Source organism: Spermophilus citellus, assembly GCF_964194105.1.
Source record: "Spermophilus citellus genome assembly, chromosome: 11".
NCBI classification, from domain to species: Eukaryota; Metazoa; Chordata; class Mammalia; order Rodentia; family Sciuridae; genus Spermophilus; species Spermophilus citellus.
The window spans coordinates 88911621-88930716 of NC_138192.1; the positions used below are offsets into that span (position 1 = coordinate 88911621).

The window sequence follows — 19096 nt, forward strand, 5'->3', positions numbered from 1 at the left end:
CATCAGGAGATCTTCATCTTCATCACTGTTGCCCTGTAGTGAGCTGTCACCACTCTCGCCTGAGCCTGAGCACTAGCTCTTCTCGTCCCTCTGCTACCTTGTTGCCCCAACTACTGTCTATTCTGCATAGAAGGACTGAAGGGAATCAGTCTTTCCCTTTGGTGAAAACAGTCCTGCACTTTCTGTCACTCTCTGAATGAATGTCAGAAACTTGCCCTGGCTTGTCAGCATCCTCCAAATTGGGTTTTGGCCTTTCTCTTTGGCATTTTCTCAATTCATCTTCATACTTCAGTCATACTAGTCTTTCTGTCCATTTATTCCATACATGGAGTCATTTCTGTTTGTACCTTAGTGTTTGTGTGTCCTCTGCTTATAACAGTCATCTTGTTGATTTTCTTTCTTTTTTTTTTTAAGAGAGAGAGAGAGAGAGAGAGAGAGAGAGAGAGAATTTTTTAATATTTATTTTTTAGTTTTCTGTGGACACAACATCTTTGTTTGTATGTGGTGCTGAGGATTGAACCTGGGCCACACGCATGCCAGGCGAGCGCGCTACCGCTTGAGCCACCTCCCCAGCCCCATCTTGTTGATTTTCAAAATCAACTCTTTATTATTTGTACTTCAGCTTTAATATCATTTCCTTGGAGAGTCCTCACCTATTTTAATTATCTGCTTAGTATTTATTACTGTCTTTTGTTTTTCAAGTGATAATGAATTTTGGGAAAAATTTATTCAAGAGGAGAATTTTTATCAAGACTTTAACAATTTTAGACGAAGGATGGGCTTGAGAAGGGGGGCATGTTACGCAGAAAGAAGAGCAAGGAAGCAAAAAGAAGCAGGAGGAGCAAATCAGCTACTCTAGAGCGTCACATGTGCAGAAGTAAAAATTCGTACTTGCTGTTTTATCAGGGTGGATATAAAATAGCCTAGTGTTGAGGTCTGAAGTATTTACGTTAACACTTTGCTTCAAGGAGTATTATAGAAATCCATTACACTTTTTCAGTAAATTGAATTGTCAATGCTTTTCGTAGATTTTGGTGCCATTAAAATGTGCGCTATTTTATGGCTTCTACATGACATTGAAATTAGAATTCTGAAAACAAAAAGTTCATGATTTACTTGGAAAATAAATAAGCACTGCAAATTCTAATTACTCAGTAAACTATTTACTGTATAATTTAAGGGTGTATCCTAAATACACTGAGTGTTACTGAGTTCAAAAGTTGATTTGGTCTGTGACCTTCAGCTTATTAGCACATAGCATCAGGAAATATGTTACTGCAGGGCTTGGTGATTCACACCTGTAATCCCAATGGTTTAGGAGGGTGAGATAGGAGGATTACAAATCTGAGTCCAGCATCAGCAACTCAGTGAGGCCCTATGAAACTTAGTGACACCCTGTCTCAAAATAAAAAAAGACTGGGAATGTGGGTCAGTGGTTAAGTGCCCCTAGGTTTAATCTCCAGTACCAAAAAATAAAAGTAAATAAATAAATAAAAGAAATATGAAATAATATCTTTTCTAATTATTTTGAATACACATATTTGGACCACAAATGTGGCTTTCAGAAGTAAATGAGAAAAATATTACTTTAAAAATTATTATCTACTACTATGATAGGATAGATTGATTAATCTTAATTTTAATTAAAAAAATTTTAATAGCAGTGGGATTGAACCACTTAGCTATATCCCCAGCACTTTTTATTTTATTCTCAATCAGAATCTTGCTAAGTCACCCAGGCTGGCCTTGATCTTGTGATCCTCTTTCCTCAGCCTCCCAAGTCATTGGGATTATTTATAGGCATGCACCACTGTGCCTGGCTTAATTTTTATTAAGGTTTAGAAAGTGATACTATAATTTTTTGGAGACTTTTTGTATCATGGACTGAACCTTTGGTTTCAGGCCTGTGCTCCCTTGTACCACTGGAGGACTGAGCTGAAACAGGAGAGAGAGCCTGTTGGAACTTGCTTTCTTCAAGATGGAACAAAGACTGTTGAGTATGCTCCATGCAGGTCAAGTATGTACAGGAAATTGTACCAGCCTTTAACAAGAGGGGCGGGAGCCCAGTTTGTTAAAAATCGGTGTGTGAGTGTGGGAGTGTATGTGTGATAAAACATGCAGGTTATGAGAGGAAAATGAAAGCATCATATTAATGAGAGCAACTGCAAATATGAAGTAAATAAGCTTATTGTTTCTAAGAACTCCTTTCACCTTCCTTTGTAAGTAATGAATATCTGACTTTGTAACTCTTGAATTCAATCATGGTATGTCAAAAAGTGCTCAGTTGAGCTTCTTTAACAGAGATGAAGGACCCTACAACTAAAGATTTTGATTCAGTAGGTCTAGGTTAGGCCAAGGTACATGCATTTTTAATAAGCTTTACAGGGTAATTTTGATGTATACCAAAGTGTGAGAACCTTTGCTTTACATTAATAATGATGGTAAAAATATGTCTTAAAGAGCCAGATTATATAGTTTAGGAGTCTTAAGTCTAAATTCTTAATCCTTATTTGGAGTTTCTAAGTAAATTAGCTACTAAACAAGTGATATAAAAGTTTCATGCTTTTCACTAATATTAATTGAAATTTTAAATGAAATTAATGTTGTGACTAACCATGATTTCAAGCTCTTATACATTTGATTATGCTTTTCCAAACTCTGCACATCTTTTTCCTCTTAGAGATTCCAGTCTTTTTGCACCCCTGTCTTTTGTTCAATTAACTGCTACTCTAAATCCTGTTTATTCAAGAAACATAAAAATAGAGGATCAAAATGCCTAGTCTGTGGAAGATACATTGCAGGATTTCCCATGAATGTTCAGAAACAGAACCGAATCCTCTGTGCTACTATGTTTTTCATACATACCTATGATAAAATTTAACTTATAAATTAGGCACAAATAAGAAATTAACAATAATAACTACTAATAATGTAGAATAGTTATAATAATATCCTGTGATTAAAATATATTTAAAATTTATAAATTGTTTATTTCTGGGATTTTCCCCTTAATATTTTCAGACAGTGATTGACTTTGGGTAACTGAATCTGTAGGAGGCAAAACCATGTCAAGAAAAGTGGACTGCTGTATGGTGTTTTTACCTGGAGCCCTTTTTAAGTTAGTTCTTTTTCTTTTCTTTTCTTCTTCTTTTTTTTAATAATACATTTATTTATTATATTTATTTTTAGTTCCTGGCACATTGGGCACAACTTTCTCAATAGTGGGGTACTGAGATATAAATGTTTGAATATAGTATGTCAAATCTCTTTTTCTTGCCAGCTAAATCACATCTCTTGGTTGTAACTTTTTGATTTGCTGAGGATTGAACCCAATACCTCACACATGCTAGGCAAGCACTCTACCACTGAGGTATAACCCTAGCCCTTAAGTTATTTTTTTTTTTATGTCCCTCTGGTCACCACATAGTTGAAAAGAGAGAATTCATAATAAAAATTCAACTTGTAAGACTTTTCCTGCTAGATTCCTTTTCTCCATGTAAAGCAACATGTAACACCAGGTCTAAGGAACTATTTGGTCCCCAAAATTATAAGTAGTTGAATCTCCAGAAAACTGCAAATTATTTCATTAAACACTTATTTCTTAGCCCACCACCTTGATTCTACCTATTGTAAGTGGAAAGTAAACATCCAAAGAATGTCTCCCCTCCATCCATTTAATGTGTGAATAAAAATTAAGTCCCAAAGCATCCTATACAGGATGGAGGGATTCAGAAGCTTCATCCTCAGAGCTTTGTGCCATCTGTCCTATTGGTTTTTGTGTTGGTTTTTTTGTTCATGGTACTGTTATTTTTGGTAGTGTAGAGAAAATCTGAGGAATAAATTTGTAATTTCTGTATTGCAAAAATGTTCTTACTCTGAGAGGATAATTTTATAGCCATGAGGAAGAAGCAAACTATTGTATGCCAGAATATAATTTATCAATTATACAACACACATACAAACACTCTTATTCTCATTTGAGAAATGTAGAAACAGATTCAGACACTTGAAAAAAAAATTTTCACTTCTTATGGGTACTGAGTGGTCAAATGAGGATTTGAACTAAGAACTGCCTTTTTTTTTTCTCTCTTTTTGGTGCTGGGGCTTCAACCCAGGGTCTCATGTTCACTAACCACAAGCTGTACCACTGAGCTGTACCCACAGCCTCCTAGGTCTGTCTTGTTCCAAAGGAACCTTTCTCCTGCATTACTGACAACAGAAAATGCTTTCTATTTCAGTTGCTTTGGTTTAAAACACAGCTTTTCTGCAAGGAATACATCCTGTGTCTTTCAAGAGAATAGATCTGGATAATTCCCGCAAATGAGACAGTAAACAGAAACTTCCTGAAAATGTGCATCCTAATGATTCCTTGTGGATCTATCACATAATGCTTTTATTATTTGGTTTAGGCATAGAAATTATAAAGTAATTCAAAACCTTGTTTTCTAAGGTATTTAACATCTAAATCTGATTGGGGAACTATGGCTTGTGGCCGTTTTTGTAAATAAGGTTTTATTGGAATAGAGCAACACACATTCGTTGGCATATTATCTGGGAAAGTTGAGTATTTTCATACTTGCCATGCTGTATGGCCCATAAATCTAAAATATTTATTATCTGGTTCTTTATAGAAAAAGTTTACTGAACTCCTACCTAAATAATAAAACCTCAAATCTTAGGAAAAGCTTGGAGAACAATCTTATAAACACAACAGCAAAGTGAATATTTTTTTTTTTTTCCTCACAGGCCTCACAGTTACCCTTGATTGTTGTACATACTCTTTGATCCAAACTTTGTAATGCTGAGCTGCCTTTAGGCTCAAATTAAGAGGGGCAGCTTATCCAGAGAAAAATCTCAAAAGTTAAAAGCTTGAAAACCTGAGTGATAATTTCAAATTCTGGTAATAATTAACCTACAGCTATGGGTTATTCACTTAATCCATCTGGACTTTTGTTTTCTTTTTGGTAAAACACTAGTTCCAACAAAGCATGGCAGAGGTACTGTTTTTATATATATATGTGTGTCCTCTATTTTTCATGATGATGTGGGTTTTGTAGGGCTATATTACCAACTTCTTGATACCTTTGCTTGTCTTGGTTGTACTTAGTTTATGTTTTTTGTTGTTGTTGTTTGTTTGTTTGTTTCTATTTGTGTTTTGGTTTGGTTGGTTGATTGATTTTGTTGTTAGCATGACCTGTGTGGACAGTCTGGACTAGGAATTTCCCTATCTACTCTCAGTTTTCCTTGTTACTGATTACAATTGCTTCCGGCTTTTCATAACTGTGTCTATGACCATTCTTGGCGTTATTCAATAGACCAGATGTCCAATCTGTTCTAGTCGTGCCTGAGCCACAAATCACATGATGTAAATAAATACTCTTTCAACGCCATGCAAAAGCTGAGTTCTTTGTTCCTTCTGCTCACTTTTTGATGATAATATTATTTGAACATAGATTTTTTTCAGTTTGGATTTCCAGTTCCTTCCATTTTTTCAGTACTTAGAGAATATTAAGTACATTGCTGATTTGAGATAGTAGAACATAGTAGTGTAGACACACCTGGATTCAGATCTGTAACTCTTTATTTATTTTTTTATTTTTTTAATATTTATTTTTTAGTTTTTGGCGGGCACAACATCTTTGTTTGTATGTGGTGCTGAGGATCGAACCCGGGCCTCACGCATGCCAGGCGAGCGCGCTACCGCTTGAGCCACATCCCCAGCCCCATCTTTTGTTTTTGTATGTGGTGCTGAGGATCGAACCTGGGCCGCAAGCATGCCAGGCGAGCGCGCTACCGCTTGAGCCAAATCCCCAGCCCCTGTAACTCTTTATTTGATCCAGCTGATTCAGCATGTCAAGTTACTTAATTTCCCTAAACATTAATTTCCTGATCTGTACAAACTGTGAATAATATCTTCTAGGATTGCTGTAAACATTTTAAAAGGAAATTCCATGTAAAATGCTTTAACATCGTATCTGGCTCACAGTGAGAGCTTCGTAAGCACTAGCTGATACTACTATTGTAATCAATAATATTCATACCTATAGTATCATTGCAAGGTGAAACAAATGAGAGAAGTATTAATTATCTGTAATAAAACAAACAAAACAAAGCCTTCATTGAAATATGTTCAACATGAAGGGTTTTGAATTGTTGGAAACACTCCATTCGATAGGTACCTGTTAAGACAATTTTAAGGAACAGTAATGTGTTTTAGCTGGATGTTCTGGGAAAACAAAGCAGTGAGTTGTACATATCATAATCAGAAAAGAATGTCTTTATAAATAGCCTGAAATAGTTCCCCAGATGCAGCTGGAATAAAAGAAATAAATGGCTAACTTGAGGTTAGAGCAGAATTCCTTGGTATGATTCACTAGACACTGGAAATCCCAGCCCCACATTTTCCCACTCTCTTTTGGTTAGAAAAATTTACATGGGGGTAGTATTACACTCTTGTGGCCATTTTCTAAAAAAAAGATTTTAAATTTAGATATTCAGTATGTAATCTTGGGGCACTTCCCAGGTTTAGAAATGGATTCAAAATTTTTGATGGGATTATTTTACACAAAATTCTTAGGAGTTGTCCTTATGACTAAATGTATATACTTTTGGTTCCTATATTTGGATGGCTAATACAGTAATAAGTTTTATATATTTGTAACATTGGTTGCAATAATTCTTTGATAATTGAAGGATGGTGCTTTCCATTGTTCCTTGCTCTCCTTAAAATAAAATAAGGAGGGCTGGGATATAGCTCAGTTGGTAGAGTACTTGCCTCACATGCACAAGGCCCTGGCTTCAATCCCCAGCACCACAAAATAAATAAATAAATAAATAAAGGAGAAAGTCTTTAGATTCATCCTGACTTCTATTCTTGGTAGAGTAGTACTCATGGCTAAAGCTAATTTAAATTAATTGGCTAATTATATAATTCAAAGTTAGTTTCTTTTCTGAGAACTACAAAAAGGGGAAGATAACTGCAGAAGAGCAAAACAACTTTGGTTGGGAAATACTTGAAGATGTCATGTTTAAAGATGTTCACTCTAATTAGATCCCAGTTTTAAATATGTTGTGAGCACAGTTTCATATTTTGTTCTTCATAGAACGTTTTACGTTTGGGCCTTGCCCTTTTCTGAAATTCTCAACTATCTTCTTTATATAGCTTTTATTTTTAGTGTTAGTATAAAATGTATGTATATGAAATGTATGTGCGAGGAATGTATGTATCTCTTTGCTGAGTTATTTTTAAATTTTTTTTGGTACTGGGGATTGAGCCCAGGGGCACTTAACCACTGAGCCACATCCCCAGGTCTTTTTTGTATTTTGTTTTAGAGACTGAGTCTCACTAAGTTGCTTAGGGCCTCGCTAAGTTGCTGAGGCTGATTTTGAACTTAGGATCCTCCTTCCTCAGCCTCCTGAGCTTCTGGAATTATAGGCATGCGCCATTGAGCCCAGCCTTTGTTAAGTTATTCACAACTTCTCAAAGACCTAGCAAGAGTAGAGTGACAGGAACAAAGAGTGATTTCAGATGGCAGGTTTTAAGTTGCAGGTGAAAACTCATTTGTGTTTTACATATAGTGGGACATAACTAGTAATTTTTTGAAAAGTAAAATAAAATACAAAGTAGAAAATATTGGAATATATTATCTGTAACAATAGTAATATTATTTTGTGAAATTTTTTAAAATAATTTTTTAGTTGTAGACGTGGTGCTGAGGGTCAAACCCAGTGCCTCACATGCGTGAGGCAAGCACTCTGCCACTGAGCCACAATCCCAGCCCCTATTTTGTGAAATTTTATTTATATTACATATTTAACATTATTTTATACACAGTGTATAGTGTGTTGTCATATAAACTATAATCTTGCTGTGGATTGTGGTTAAAACAAAGAAGTTTGAAATTCACACTTGTAGTTGATCTTTCTGTTACCCAGAAACTGGTCCAGATATTCAGTGTCTCTTTGTTTCCAAATCTGAGGAAATGGTGCTGATAAACGTGCATATTAACCTTTTCGGAATAGGATGATGGCTCAGTGCCTGTGTGATTGACCAGTCACAGACACTAGCACATTGTCTTGCAGTTATGGTGATATCAGACTTTCTCATGTTTGTTTATATTGTTTGTTTTTGGGTTTGTGTATATTTCCAATCTTTTTATTTTAGAAAATATTGATGCTGATGGACAGGGATTTTGTCAAGGAGGATTCAGCATTGATTTTACTAAAGTAAGTTCTTATTTAAAACTGAATGAGACTCGGATCTACCTTATCAATAATCTGTGCTTAAAAGTAAACTGGTCATTACTTCAGCGTCTTTATAGTTATTACCTGCTTAATGGAAATAGCTAATAAAACAACCCATTCGTTTTGACATTCTTGCCTTATATTATTCCCTCCCTAGTAAACATTGCTTATTTGAAATAGGCATCAAATAAACATGACAATGAGAATGGAGGGAAGTAAAGAATCTCCTCAGTAAATGATAGGTAACTATTGTGACTTAATATTAAATATTTCACTTACATGAACTTATAGAATAAAGTTTCTGTTTTCAACTGAAATTTTTTTTTCACAAAACTATCAATTGAAAACTTTATTACACAATTATACAAAAGCCAAGAAGCACAATGTTTGCCATTTATGTGCCTATAGGTACCCAGGGAAGCTGATGTGATTTCTTAATTGTAGCACATCTCATATCCAAGGCTCTAATATACCCTTCAGAGTTGCTAGCTTTTATGTTCTTTTCTAAAATAAAATTTTCTTTTATATTTTCAAAGTTTTTCTCAAGTGCTTTTCTTTATAAATTTTTATTTTATTCTTTATTTGTGAGTTTTGTAAACAATTTGTTGATCAAATTGAAATAGTAATTCCTTTTAGAGAGTTGTAAAAATATATCGATTAATTAAGAGTAGAGCTTCCTTGGAAAGCTTACTTTAATAGCTTTCTTGGAAAATGTAAACAAAGAAAAGTCCATAAATTTATGAAACAAACTGAAATTAAAATTGTGGGATGATGGAGTACTAATAAAGCATTTTCTTATATTTTACATTTGTTTTATTTCATTACATTTTTTTCTGAACTAGATGCTAATAATTATTGCTAACTCTCTTTACTATGTATTTGATTTTTGAATTCACTTAGTTTCATATTACTTTAGTTATAATTCAAACTTTAAGGAAGGAAAACAGAAATAAAGTATATTAATAAACATTAGGCTTAAACTTGCATGATATATTTTCTCCAGTAGTTATTTTTTAAAAAAATCCATGTTTTCTATACCTATGCCTATACAACTATTCCCCTAGAAGTATTCTCATGCTGCACAAGTTATTGCTAAATTAACTGTTTGCTTTCTTAAACCCATTTGTGAAGAAAGCATATATTTTAAGTTGAACAATTTGGAACCGTTTTTATATAGTTGGGGCATGAAGTTGTTGAGAGCCTGAAAGGAATATGTGTGCATTTGGAGTGAATTAAAAAAATTTCTTCTTGCCTCCAGCAAGAAGAAATTTCTAAAATACTGTGCTCAAATTTAGAATACTCCAATTAAAGCTTTACAGTTTGCTATAGATATAAGAAATGCTAGTCAAGTATAATTTGTAGAAATTTACCTTCTAACTTCACACCTGATGTGAGACACTAAAAATAATATTCTTTTAGCAGAAAATTCTTCATTGATATTAAAAAAAACTTCCTTATGAAGTCACAAACTCATATATAGTATTAAGAAGTGACTTTTTATTATAACCCAATAATTCTTTGAGCTAGTACATTATTCAAAACATGGAATAGCTGAGTTCTACAGAAAAAATGTTTTCATATTTTCATGCATTAAATATCATTAAATGATATTTAATGATGTTTTCATATTTAATTTTTTAAATAAAAGTTACAAAAATCACTAAAACCAAATTAGATGAATATGAACATTTTAATATTATTGGCTTTTATATGTAATAGGTATAAATACACATAAGTATTTTTTATGCTTATTATATTGATTTCTGTTTCTAATGCTCTTTGTTTTAAATATATATACTTTTGTTGTTTGATTCAATCTAGGCTGACAGAGTACTTCTTGGTGGTCCTGGTAGTTTTTATTGGCAAGGTAGGTTAATATGTTTTAAATTATGCTATACTGCCTGTGTGTTTCTGATTCACCTAGTTTATCATGCAACTATGAAAAATTTCAAACTGTTTTAAAAAAGAAATGTAAAATGTAATATGTTTATAAATATTCAGTTATGTAACTTTTTAAAAAAGAAAATAGCAAGAAATATTATAAATATGTATATATTCTTAGTAGAAAATAATATTTTTAAAGTAAAATATAAAGTAAAGTATATAAGATTTAAAATAACTTATTTTGATTTTATGTGGTGTGTATTTCTTTATGTCTGTATTCTGGAAGCCATGACACAACCACCAGTAGGAGTAGGACCAATCTGGGTAGGCAAATTGTGGCATTCTGATAGCTCAGAGTTTTAATTGTATTTTGAAATTGCTCATTAGAATAATTAAATGTTTATTTTCTCATTAATCACTGACATCAAGATTAATCTCTTAAGTGTTGGGGACTTTTTAAAACAGAAGATCTTATTATTATCTTTTTAAAAGTATAATTTAATTGGCATTGACAAAGATAAAACTATATTTTTCAATCATTTGGGGAGGCCTAATTAAATTTCCATTTGAACAAATGAATAACAGATCATTACTGCTGACAGTTTGAAAATAGTTAACTGAATCTGTTTATTTGCTTTGTTTATGTTTTATTTATCATTAGAGATCACAATTATTTATTTAGTCAATATATTGACATGATAATTTCTGCCCCAAATGCTATTTACAAGATCATAACTCTTGTTTATTATTCTTCTGATATTTAAACACTGTCAGTGTTTGGAAGAATTGGAAAACCTATGCATATATGGATTTGAAAGTACTTTTTAATTTCTGAATTTTACTTTTATGTTCTGCACTATGCTTTCCTTACTTGGTTCTTTGTAGGAACCTCATTCGCTTGCATTAAAGTAACAGAGAAGCCAAAGAGAGATTTGCTGAAGGAAAATGGGATGGAAGGGAAATAAGAAGGAATGATAATAGGAATAAATGAAAAGTTGAAAGGGAAATCAAAGGAGGAGATGAAGAAAAGAGTATGTGAGACATACTACCCTGAACAGCAAAATTTGAATTTCCATGAATTATCTGTCTATTGGGAAGAGATCTAGGAATATTATAATTGAGTTTTACTGTTTAAAAACAAAACTTGGTATTCTAAAATACATATGAAAAAGTAATAGGATGTTAATACTTTCCTGTTAGTTATAAAACTATGGACTTGTGGCCTGGGGTTTTGTAGCTCTGTGGTAGAGCACTTGCTCAGCATGCAGGAGGCCATGCCTTTTGTCCCACCAGTAAGAAAAAACAACCAAACAAACATGGATTTCCTCTTCTTCTGTACTAGGTGTGTCATTCAGTAGATGAGAAGGAAGCAGCTGATGGTCATGCCTGAGAACTAAAACTGTGAGGGAAGCTAGATTTTGTGATTCTCAGGACTGCAATTCTTTTTAGGTGTTACAGTTGTGAATGTTTTTAAATGACTTCTTCTTTTAATACCTTGAGTTATTACATCATATATTTTTGTGTTTCCGTTTAATTATATATTAGGACAAATAGATACTATATTTATTAGAGTTTTATTATAAGTGGTCTAGAATATAGGACTAAAAACTGAGTGAATTGGCAGAGAATCTTTTATTTTAATAAAATTAAAATCAACAGATTTCACCCTGGATAAATAGGTACTTTAGAATGAATTGTTTAATAGATGTTGGAATTGCCTCTGTATAAAAAAATGGTAATGTTTTATTCTAAACAGATTATCATTTTCTTCTGTTCTTTGATTCAAGAAACATTTATTGAATTCTTTTCTATGTTTTCAATATTGTTTAGGCACAGAGGATAAACTAGTAGCTCATAGAAAGTGCTGCCCCATATGACAGAACAAATTAGATCCACATCAAAAACTTCAGCTCTTATGTGTTTCTTTCTAAAATGGCAGAAATCAAAATTTTTAGGCAGGTGGTATTTAATAAATCAGCCAACCTTTCTTGGGGTGGAGGTTGTCTGATTTTTATGTAGTCATCTGGATTCCATATCTATCTAATAATTTAAGGTTGTGAGGCAAAGTGAGCTCACCCATCCAGATTGCTTCATAAGGGCATTCAGATAACTAGTTAAATCAATAAAGTGATTATTCTGATTATAAAGGTAACAGTATTTAATCATTGCAGTAGTTGTTTGTTTTTACAGATTTGGTTGGGAAATAGTTCTTGATTTCATTATTTTGAATTTTTGGTAAATTAAGACCAAATCTGTGTTCTTAATTTTTTATGAATGGAGAATAATTTTACGTATTGGCTTGAACAGTAAAAGTTTTAAGTTAAAGAATCTCTGACTTCAAATATAGCATTATAAAGGAGGATTAAGACTAATTATTAGATGTACATATATCTAATACTGTTTTATTTAATGTATGTAGTATTCATTGTCTATATCATAGAGTTCCCATTAGAAGATCATTTATTACATACATATATATGTTTATGTGCATGTATGTATGTGTATATATATATTTTTTTCTTTTTTTGGTCAGGTCAGCTTATCTCAGATCAAGTGGCAGAAATTGTATCTAAGTATGACCCCAACGTTTATAGCATCAAGTATAATAATCAGTTAGCCACTCGGACTGCACAAGCAATTTTTGATGACAGTTATTTGGGTAGGTAAAAGGGCTATATTTGTTCTATTATTAAAATAAATAAAAATCTTTTATGTGAAATAGATTAAGATTTTTTAAAGCATAATTAATGTACAATTTCAAATTGTTATTGAGTACTTAGGTTGTGTTACATTTCAGTAATGGACATTGGAAAGTGTGATTGTTTATGTGGTGATAACAGTGGCTAACCTTTCAGATGTGCTTACTATGGTCCGGGCATTCCTAATGTTTTGTGTGTATTCGCTCATTTAGTCCTCACAAGTCTATGAAAGTTTACTGTCATTCTCATTTTGTAGGTGAGAACACTGAGGAACAGAGAGGCAAAAGCACTTGCCCCAAGTCACACATAATTTGCTGTTTTGAGATTCAGACCCAGGTGGTCTGACTACTGCACTTTTAGCTACTATTAAACTACAGTTTGGGTCTTAGGGATTTATTAACGTTTGTTCTCTCTCTTTAAATTTCTCTTTTATTTATGAAAATAAATCATACTCAACAAAACTAGTACTTACTGATTGAGAGAATCTGTTATTTGTTTCCTCTTTTTGATGAACTGCAAATTTACCCTGATTTTAATAGACTCTTGTAAAGTGGATAAAACAGTCCTATTTTTCTAATACAGATAGTGTACTTGAGTATTTAACTGAATTATTAATTAATTAATTAATTAAATTAATTATTTATTTTGGAGGGGGGTACCAGGGATTGAACTCAGTGGTACTTGATCACTGAGCCACATCGTTAGCCCTTTTTGGTATTTTATTTAAAGACAGGGTCTCACTGAGTTGCTTAGCACCTTGCTTTTGCTGAGGCAGGCTTTGAACTCTCCATCACCCTGCCTCAGCCTCCTGAGCTGCTGGGAATACAGGTGTGCGCCACTGAGCCCAGCTGAATTATTTAAAATTTATTTGTCAAAAGATAAAACCCTACCTAGTTAAAGGAGTTACTTGATCACATTTTGAAGGCAATTTTACTTAACAAGTACGCTGTTAACTCCTGCTCTCATGGTTTCTCACCTTTGGTTCCCATTTAGGTTACTCAGTGGCTGTCGGAGATTTCAATGGTGATGGCATAGATGGTATGAAGCATGTGAACTATGTTTAATCCTTTAAAGAATTTAAATCAAGTGTTTGAAACATGTGACATTGAGATTCTTCAGCAATTTGAAACTATTTTTATGGAATTTAAATGGAAGACACTAGTAAGAGTTAGTACACTGAGGAAAGTCCCACTCTGGGTCTCTGTTACTCTCTCTCTGTTGGTTGTTCAAGGCCTGCTGTGGGCCTTGGTGTCTTTCCCATCCTAACCACAATCAGTGATTTCTTCAGCTCCTTCCGCTTTGCTTTCAGCAAATTCGACCTCTTGGAGCATTCCTTCTTTATTTAGGCTCTGGACAAGGTCTGTAAGATGTTATCTCCTTCCTCTGTGTACCAGTGTTCCTTCAAAGCCCAATGCCTCAGTCTTAGATAGACTTTGCCCAACTTTGGTCATACTTCTGTACCACAGCCACCTCTACCCCATTTCAGTTTGATTTATATTATTTTTCATTACTTTAAGCATAACTTTTCTTAGTTCATAGGTTACATTATCTTAATTCTTGCTTAGGAAGATTACAGTGATTTGAGGGTTCCTGTGCATATATTTGAGGACTTGAGATGATTTCTGCATTTTTCAGATTTTGATTTTAATAGTTAGAATGCTATTTCTTTATTATAGAATATCAATTTTTAAAAATGTTTATTTAGTTGTAGGTGAACACACAGTATCTTTATTTTTTTTTATGTGGTGCTGAGGATTGAACCCAGTGCCTCACATATACGAAGCAAGTACTTTATCACTGAGCTACAGCCTCAGCCCCTGAAATATCAATTTTTTAAAAAATCTCTCATTTTCTACTAAAGTTATAAAACAAAACTTTAAGCTCTCTGAGAGCTGCTTCTTCAGTTTCCAATGTTGGTCTTAAAATTGAAGACATGTTCGTTTATTTATTTTTTGTTGTTCTTTTCAGACTTTGTTTCGGGAGTTCCAAGAGCAGCAAGAACTCTGGGCATGGTAGGAGAGATGAAAATTGTTTTTAAAAATCTGTGTGTTACCTTTTATTTTACTATACTTCATGTGCTTATATTTTTTTTTAACACAGGTTTATATTTATGATGGGAAAAACATGTCCTCCTTGCATAATTTTACTGGTGAGCAGGTATGCTTTTAAAAACATCATCCTTACAAAAGTACATATTTATTAGAGAAATTGTGGAAGATGAAGTATAAGAGATATCTATCATCCAGTCAAACAGATAATCCATCAAACTGTCATTATGGTGTATTTCTCGTGTGTGTGTGTGTGTGTGTGTGTGTGTGTGTGTGTAAACAAAAAGTGGTTTATTTAGATTTTTATGTCTTGCTTTTTTCACTCAACATTCCCTAATATCTTAACACTTTGCTTTGTGATATCAAAATGGAGTAATGATTCTATAATATTTAATTTTTAGATATAAGATAGGCTTTATATATTTAACCTTTGCTTTAGCCAAGTAATTTAAGCAAAACTTTTGTAATTGATTATTATGGCTTTTTTGTTTGTTTGTTTGCTTTTTTCTTTTTTATTTTTTTTGGAAATAAAAAATCAAATTACACACACATAAAACTACAAAAACTTCCTTTGTGGAAGTTCAGAAAAACTTTTCTATGCTGATGATATTCAATTCCCTGTAAGGAATGATCTATATCTTAATTTTATTAGAGGCAAAACAGCATGGCACAGTTTTACGTATTATAGATATTATAAGCAAACGTGGTTTGTACTACATGAAATAAAATATTCTTCAATTAAAATGTAGTTCTTTTAAGTACTAGGCATTCTTTACAAGTAGAGACATTTTATAATATTGTATATCTCAGAATTAAATAATAAGTTGGCAATGATAAAAAACAAACAGTAAGTAGAGAAAAAAAGATACCTCATTGTGGTTTGCAGCTCTGGGATTCCAGCCTACATGCTCAGCTGAGGGCTAGGTTTTGGGAGAGGATTAATAGGCTGAGGAACTAGAACCCTAGTCTCCAGAAACCTCTTCCATCTGTGGCTACCAAGGTGGCTGTGCAACACGAATGGCCTGTAGTTGATTGGTATTTAGGGTTATTTCAGGGGTGATTGTCTCCTTCTGTTGTTGTGACTTCTTTGGCTCAAACAGTGTGTCCTGTCTGATGTACTTGTGTCTCTGGATGCTGACATATCTTCATGAAGCTTCCTTCATTCCTTCCAGCTATTATGTGGGGAAGGGCTAGAAAACATGGGCTTTGGATGAGTACAGATCTGGGTTGTCCATGATTTGTTTGCTATTACATTGCACAAAACATTCTTTCATAACTGTTTAGTTTTTTTTTTTTTTAATAGGTGGGCATGTGGCATAGTTGTGAGAATCCAATGAAAATATTTCAACCACAATGCTCAGGATCAAACTCCCCTGAGTAAATGCCATCCTTTATACTTTCAGGACAAACACAAAAGCCTGCAACTATTATTCTGTTATTTTCCAGTTACACATCAACATGGTACCTCAAACTCTGTGTACTTAACCACACAAGCTCTGATCTTGTCATCAAATACAGAATACACCTTTCACTTTTCTTGATTACCCTATATCAACTGAAAATAGATAATCTGAGAATTTCCCTTATAAGATGCTCTGATCAAGCCACTGATGGCAGACTCCAAGAGGTAGGGAAGGTCTCCATGTCTCTACAGAGAGCTTCAGGAGAATTCCAGACTTCCAAATTAAAATTTTGAAGCATTCCTAACTTTCCTTTTTCAGTGTGTGGATTCTTTCTTCCCCTTAGTCATCTTTACCTGTCCTTTGTCCTCATTTTGTTTTGCATGTGGGCCTGTCTTTAGAACTTCCTTTTCACATTTATTTCTAGCCAGGCTGCTCTGACTGTGATGGGCACTAGTCCCCTGTGGTGGGAAAGACATTTCTTTTACCTATGCCTATAAGCCCATAATAAGCCCACACCCATTTAACCATGTATACTTGAAAAGCAAAACCATCTGACAAGTAATCAAGTGAAATATGAGACAAAAATGAGCTCCTTTGTATATTTTCCAAACAGTAATTTTTCTATAGTAGTGGTTTCATATTGGAAAGCCAGTTATTATCTATCATTAATACCTATCGTCAATTGTCCTTACTGTGTAGGCATCCGTGTGTGTGTGTGTGTGTGTGTGTGTGTGTGTGTGTGTATGTGTGTATTTAATTTAAATGTCTGTCTGTGACCATCTGTCTTTCTGTTAGTGTGTCTGACTGTTGTGTTTTGGGGGAATGTAGAGGAAGTGAGATAATAGAACTGGGAAGGAAAATTGACTATACTTGGGCACATGTTGAAGATACTGGAATGATGTGTGTGGAATGTTTTTCCCATAAATCTAGCAAAATAAACAAGACTCATTAACTGATTGTCTTTGTTGTGTAATAAACAAAAGAGGCTCAGATTGAAGCCCTTAGTGCAGAGAAAAGAGTAAGAGTTTCAATGTGGGACGTATAATATGTGTAAATATTAATAATAAATATTGTCTAAGCCAGTTAGATGAAGTATAAACATTTCATTTTTGTCTTTGTCTTCAGATGGCTGCATATTTCGGATTTTCTGTCGCTGCCACTGACATTAATGGGGATGAGTAAGTTTAAAAAAATGTTTCTAGAAACTGTTTCCTCTCATGTTTATGAATGCTCTACTAAAACTAAACATTTTTTCTTTTGTTTCTTGATCCCCTTCCTGCTAATTTTCTTTCTATTTGTGGAACTAATTCGAAGCAACCTTAATCATGAATATTAGGCAACCTCTATGCTGGCCACAATTTTTTTCAATAGTGTTTATAATGAAAAAAAAATAATAATAAGCTCAGGAACTACTTGTAGATTTTTAAAAGAGCTGAAGCAAGGTTTGACTTTGAAATAACTGCTGTGATAATTTTGTACTTCAGCACAGCCATGAGAGAGGTGCAAAGAGGGAAGCAGTGTTTTAATGAGAAAGAAAATGCTTACTAAGAGATGGAATCCAGTCTTGCTCTGGTGAGAAGATTTTGTGCTTTCAGTTATGCAGATGTGTTTATTGGAGCGCCACTTTTCATGGATCGAGGCTCTGATGGCAAACTCCAAGAGGTGGGGCAGGTCTCCGTGTCTCTGCAGAAAGCTTCCGGAGAATTCCAGACTACAAAACTGAATGGGTTTGAGGTCTTTGCACGGTTTGGCAGTGCCATAGCTCCTTTGGGAGATCTGGATCAGGACGGCTTCAATGGTAAGATTGAAATCCAGCAACTGTGGGTTCCTGATTCTCTGTGTCCATCTGGGAAAAGTCCTAGCACACATCTGGAGAAGTTTGCATGAGTGAACCTTCCTAGAAAGATAGGATATTTAAAGTCAGGTTGTCTTTTTTTCCTTAAAGATCAGAGGGAAGTTTTCAAAAAATCAGCTCTCCTGAGGTATTATTCATGAAGCTTCAAGTTAGAGTGTCAGATGGTTAAGTTCTGGAAGAAAGCTTTATTCCTGTGGAGCCCAGTGCCAGCTGCTGATTTTTCTCTCTGCCTCCTGCTAAACGGCAGTGCCCTCTACTGTCCATTTAATTACAAGTGAAAAACAAAAAACAAAAATAATGCTCCCAGCACAGTGTCAAGGCATAGGTATGAGTTGCCACTAATATTTTTAAAGTCATAACTTTATTGTGTCTAAGACTTTCTGAGCCAGGCTCTTTGTCTCTTCATGGGGACATGTAAAAGGTCCATTGTTTTTATAATAGTATCATTTCAATAGCTATATGTATCTTTAAAAAGCAAAGTTGGCTTTTACTATAGAACTCTTTTCAGAAACATGAAATATATGCCACAAGTTACCAAGATTAAAAAAATACTATTAAAAATCTTTCTAGGGATCACAGGATAGAGAGATGAATTGTTGGTGTGTTTGTATAACCAACAGTGTTTAGGGATATGCTTCCCCAAAATGTAAAGGAAATTGATTAAGAAAAACATTCCAGAAGTACAGATGACTTACTCTCTAGTGGAAAGAAAAGTGTTGTTTGACTCTGGGCTCCAGTCCTGCCTCATGGGTAGTTGTATGTTATATACCACTCAAGTGTCATCTTGATTAACCCTAGAAATATTCAATATTAGTGAACAATAGGTCAGAGGCACACTTTGCTTCCTAAAATAATCTGGAAGATTTTAGACACCAAGATAACTTCACATAAACCAAATAAAACTGCGTTAAACGGCTCATAGTAAAACATGAAAAGAATACAGTAAAACATGCCAAACCATTA

At 33.9% G+C, this 19096-nt stretch overlaps 1 protein-coding gene across 2 annotated transcripts in view; it reads left to right on the forward strand.

The window, feature by feature from the left end:
* ITGAV (integrin subunit alpha V) overlaps positions 1-19096 on the forward strand; it is a 92200-nt gene that overhangs the window by 30703 nt on the left and 42401 nt on the right. For both annotated transcript variants that reach the window (XM_081261939.1, XM_081261938.1), the window contains exons 4-12: positions 1903-2017; positions 8165-8226; positions 10066-10111; positions 12662-12787; positions 13821-13865; positions 14796-14839; positions 14928-14984; positions 17404-17456; positions 17874-18076. In XM_081261939.1, the coding sequence (XP_081118065.1) occupies positions 1903-2017; positions 8165-8226; positions 10066-10111; positions 12662-12787; positions 13821-13865; positions 14796-14839; positions 14928-14984; positions 17404-17456; positions 17874-18076 (751 nt within the window). The remainder of the gene's footprint in view (positions 1-1902; positions 2018-8164; positions 8227-10065; positions 10112-12661; positions 12788-13820; positions 13866-14795; positions 14840-14927; positions 14985-17403; positions 17457-17873; positions 18077-19096) is intronic.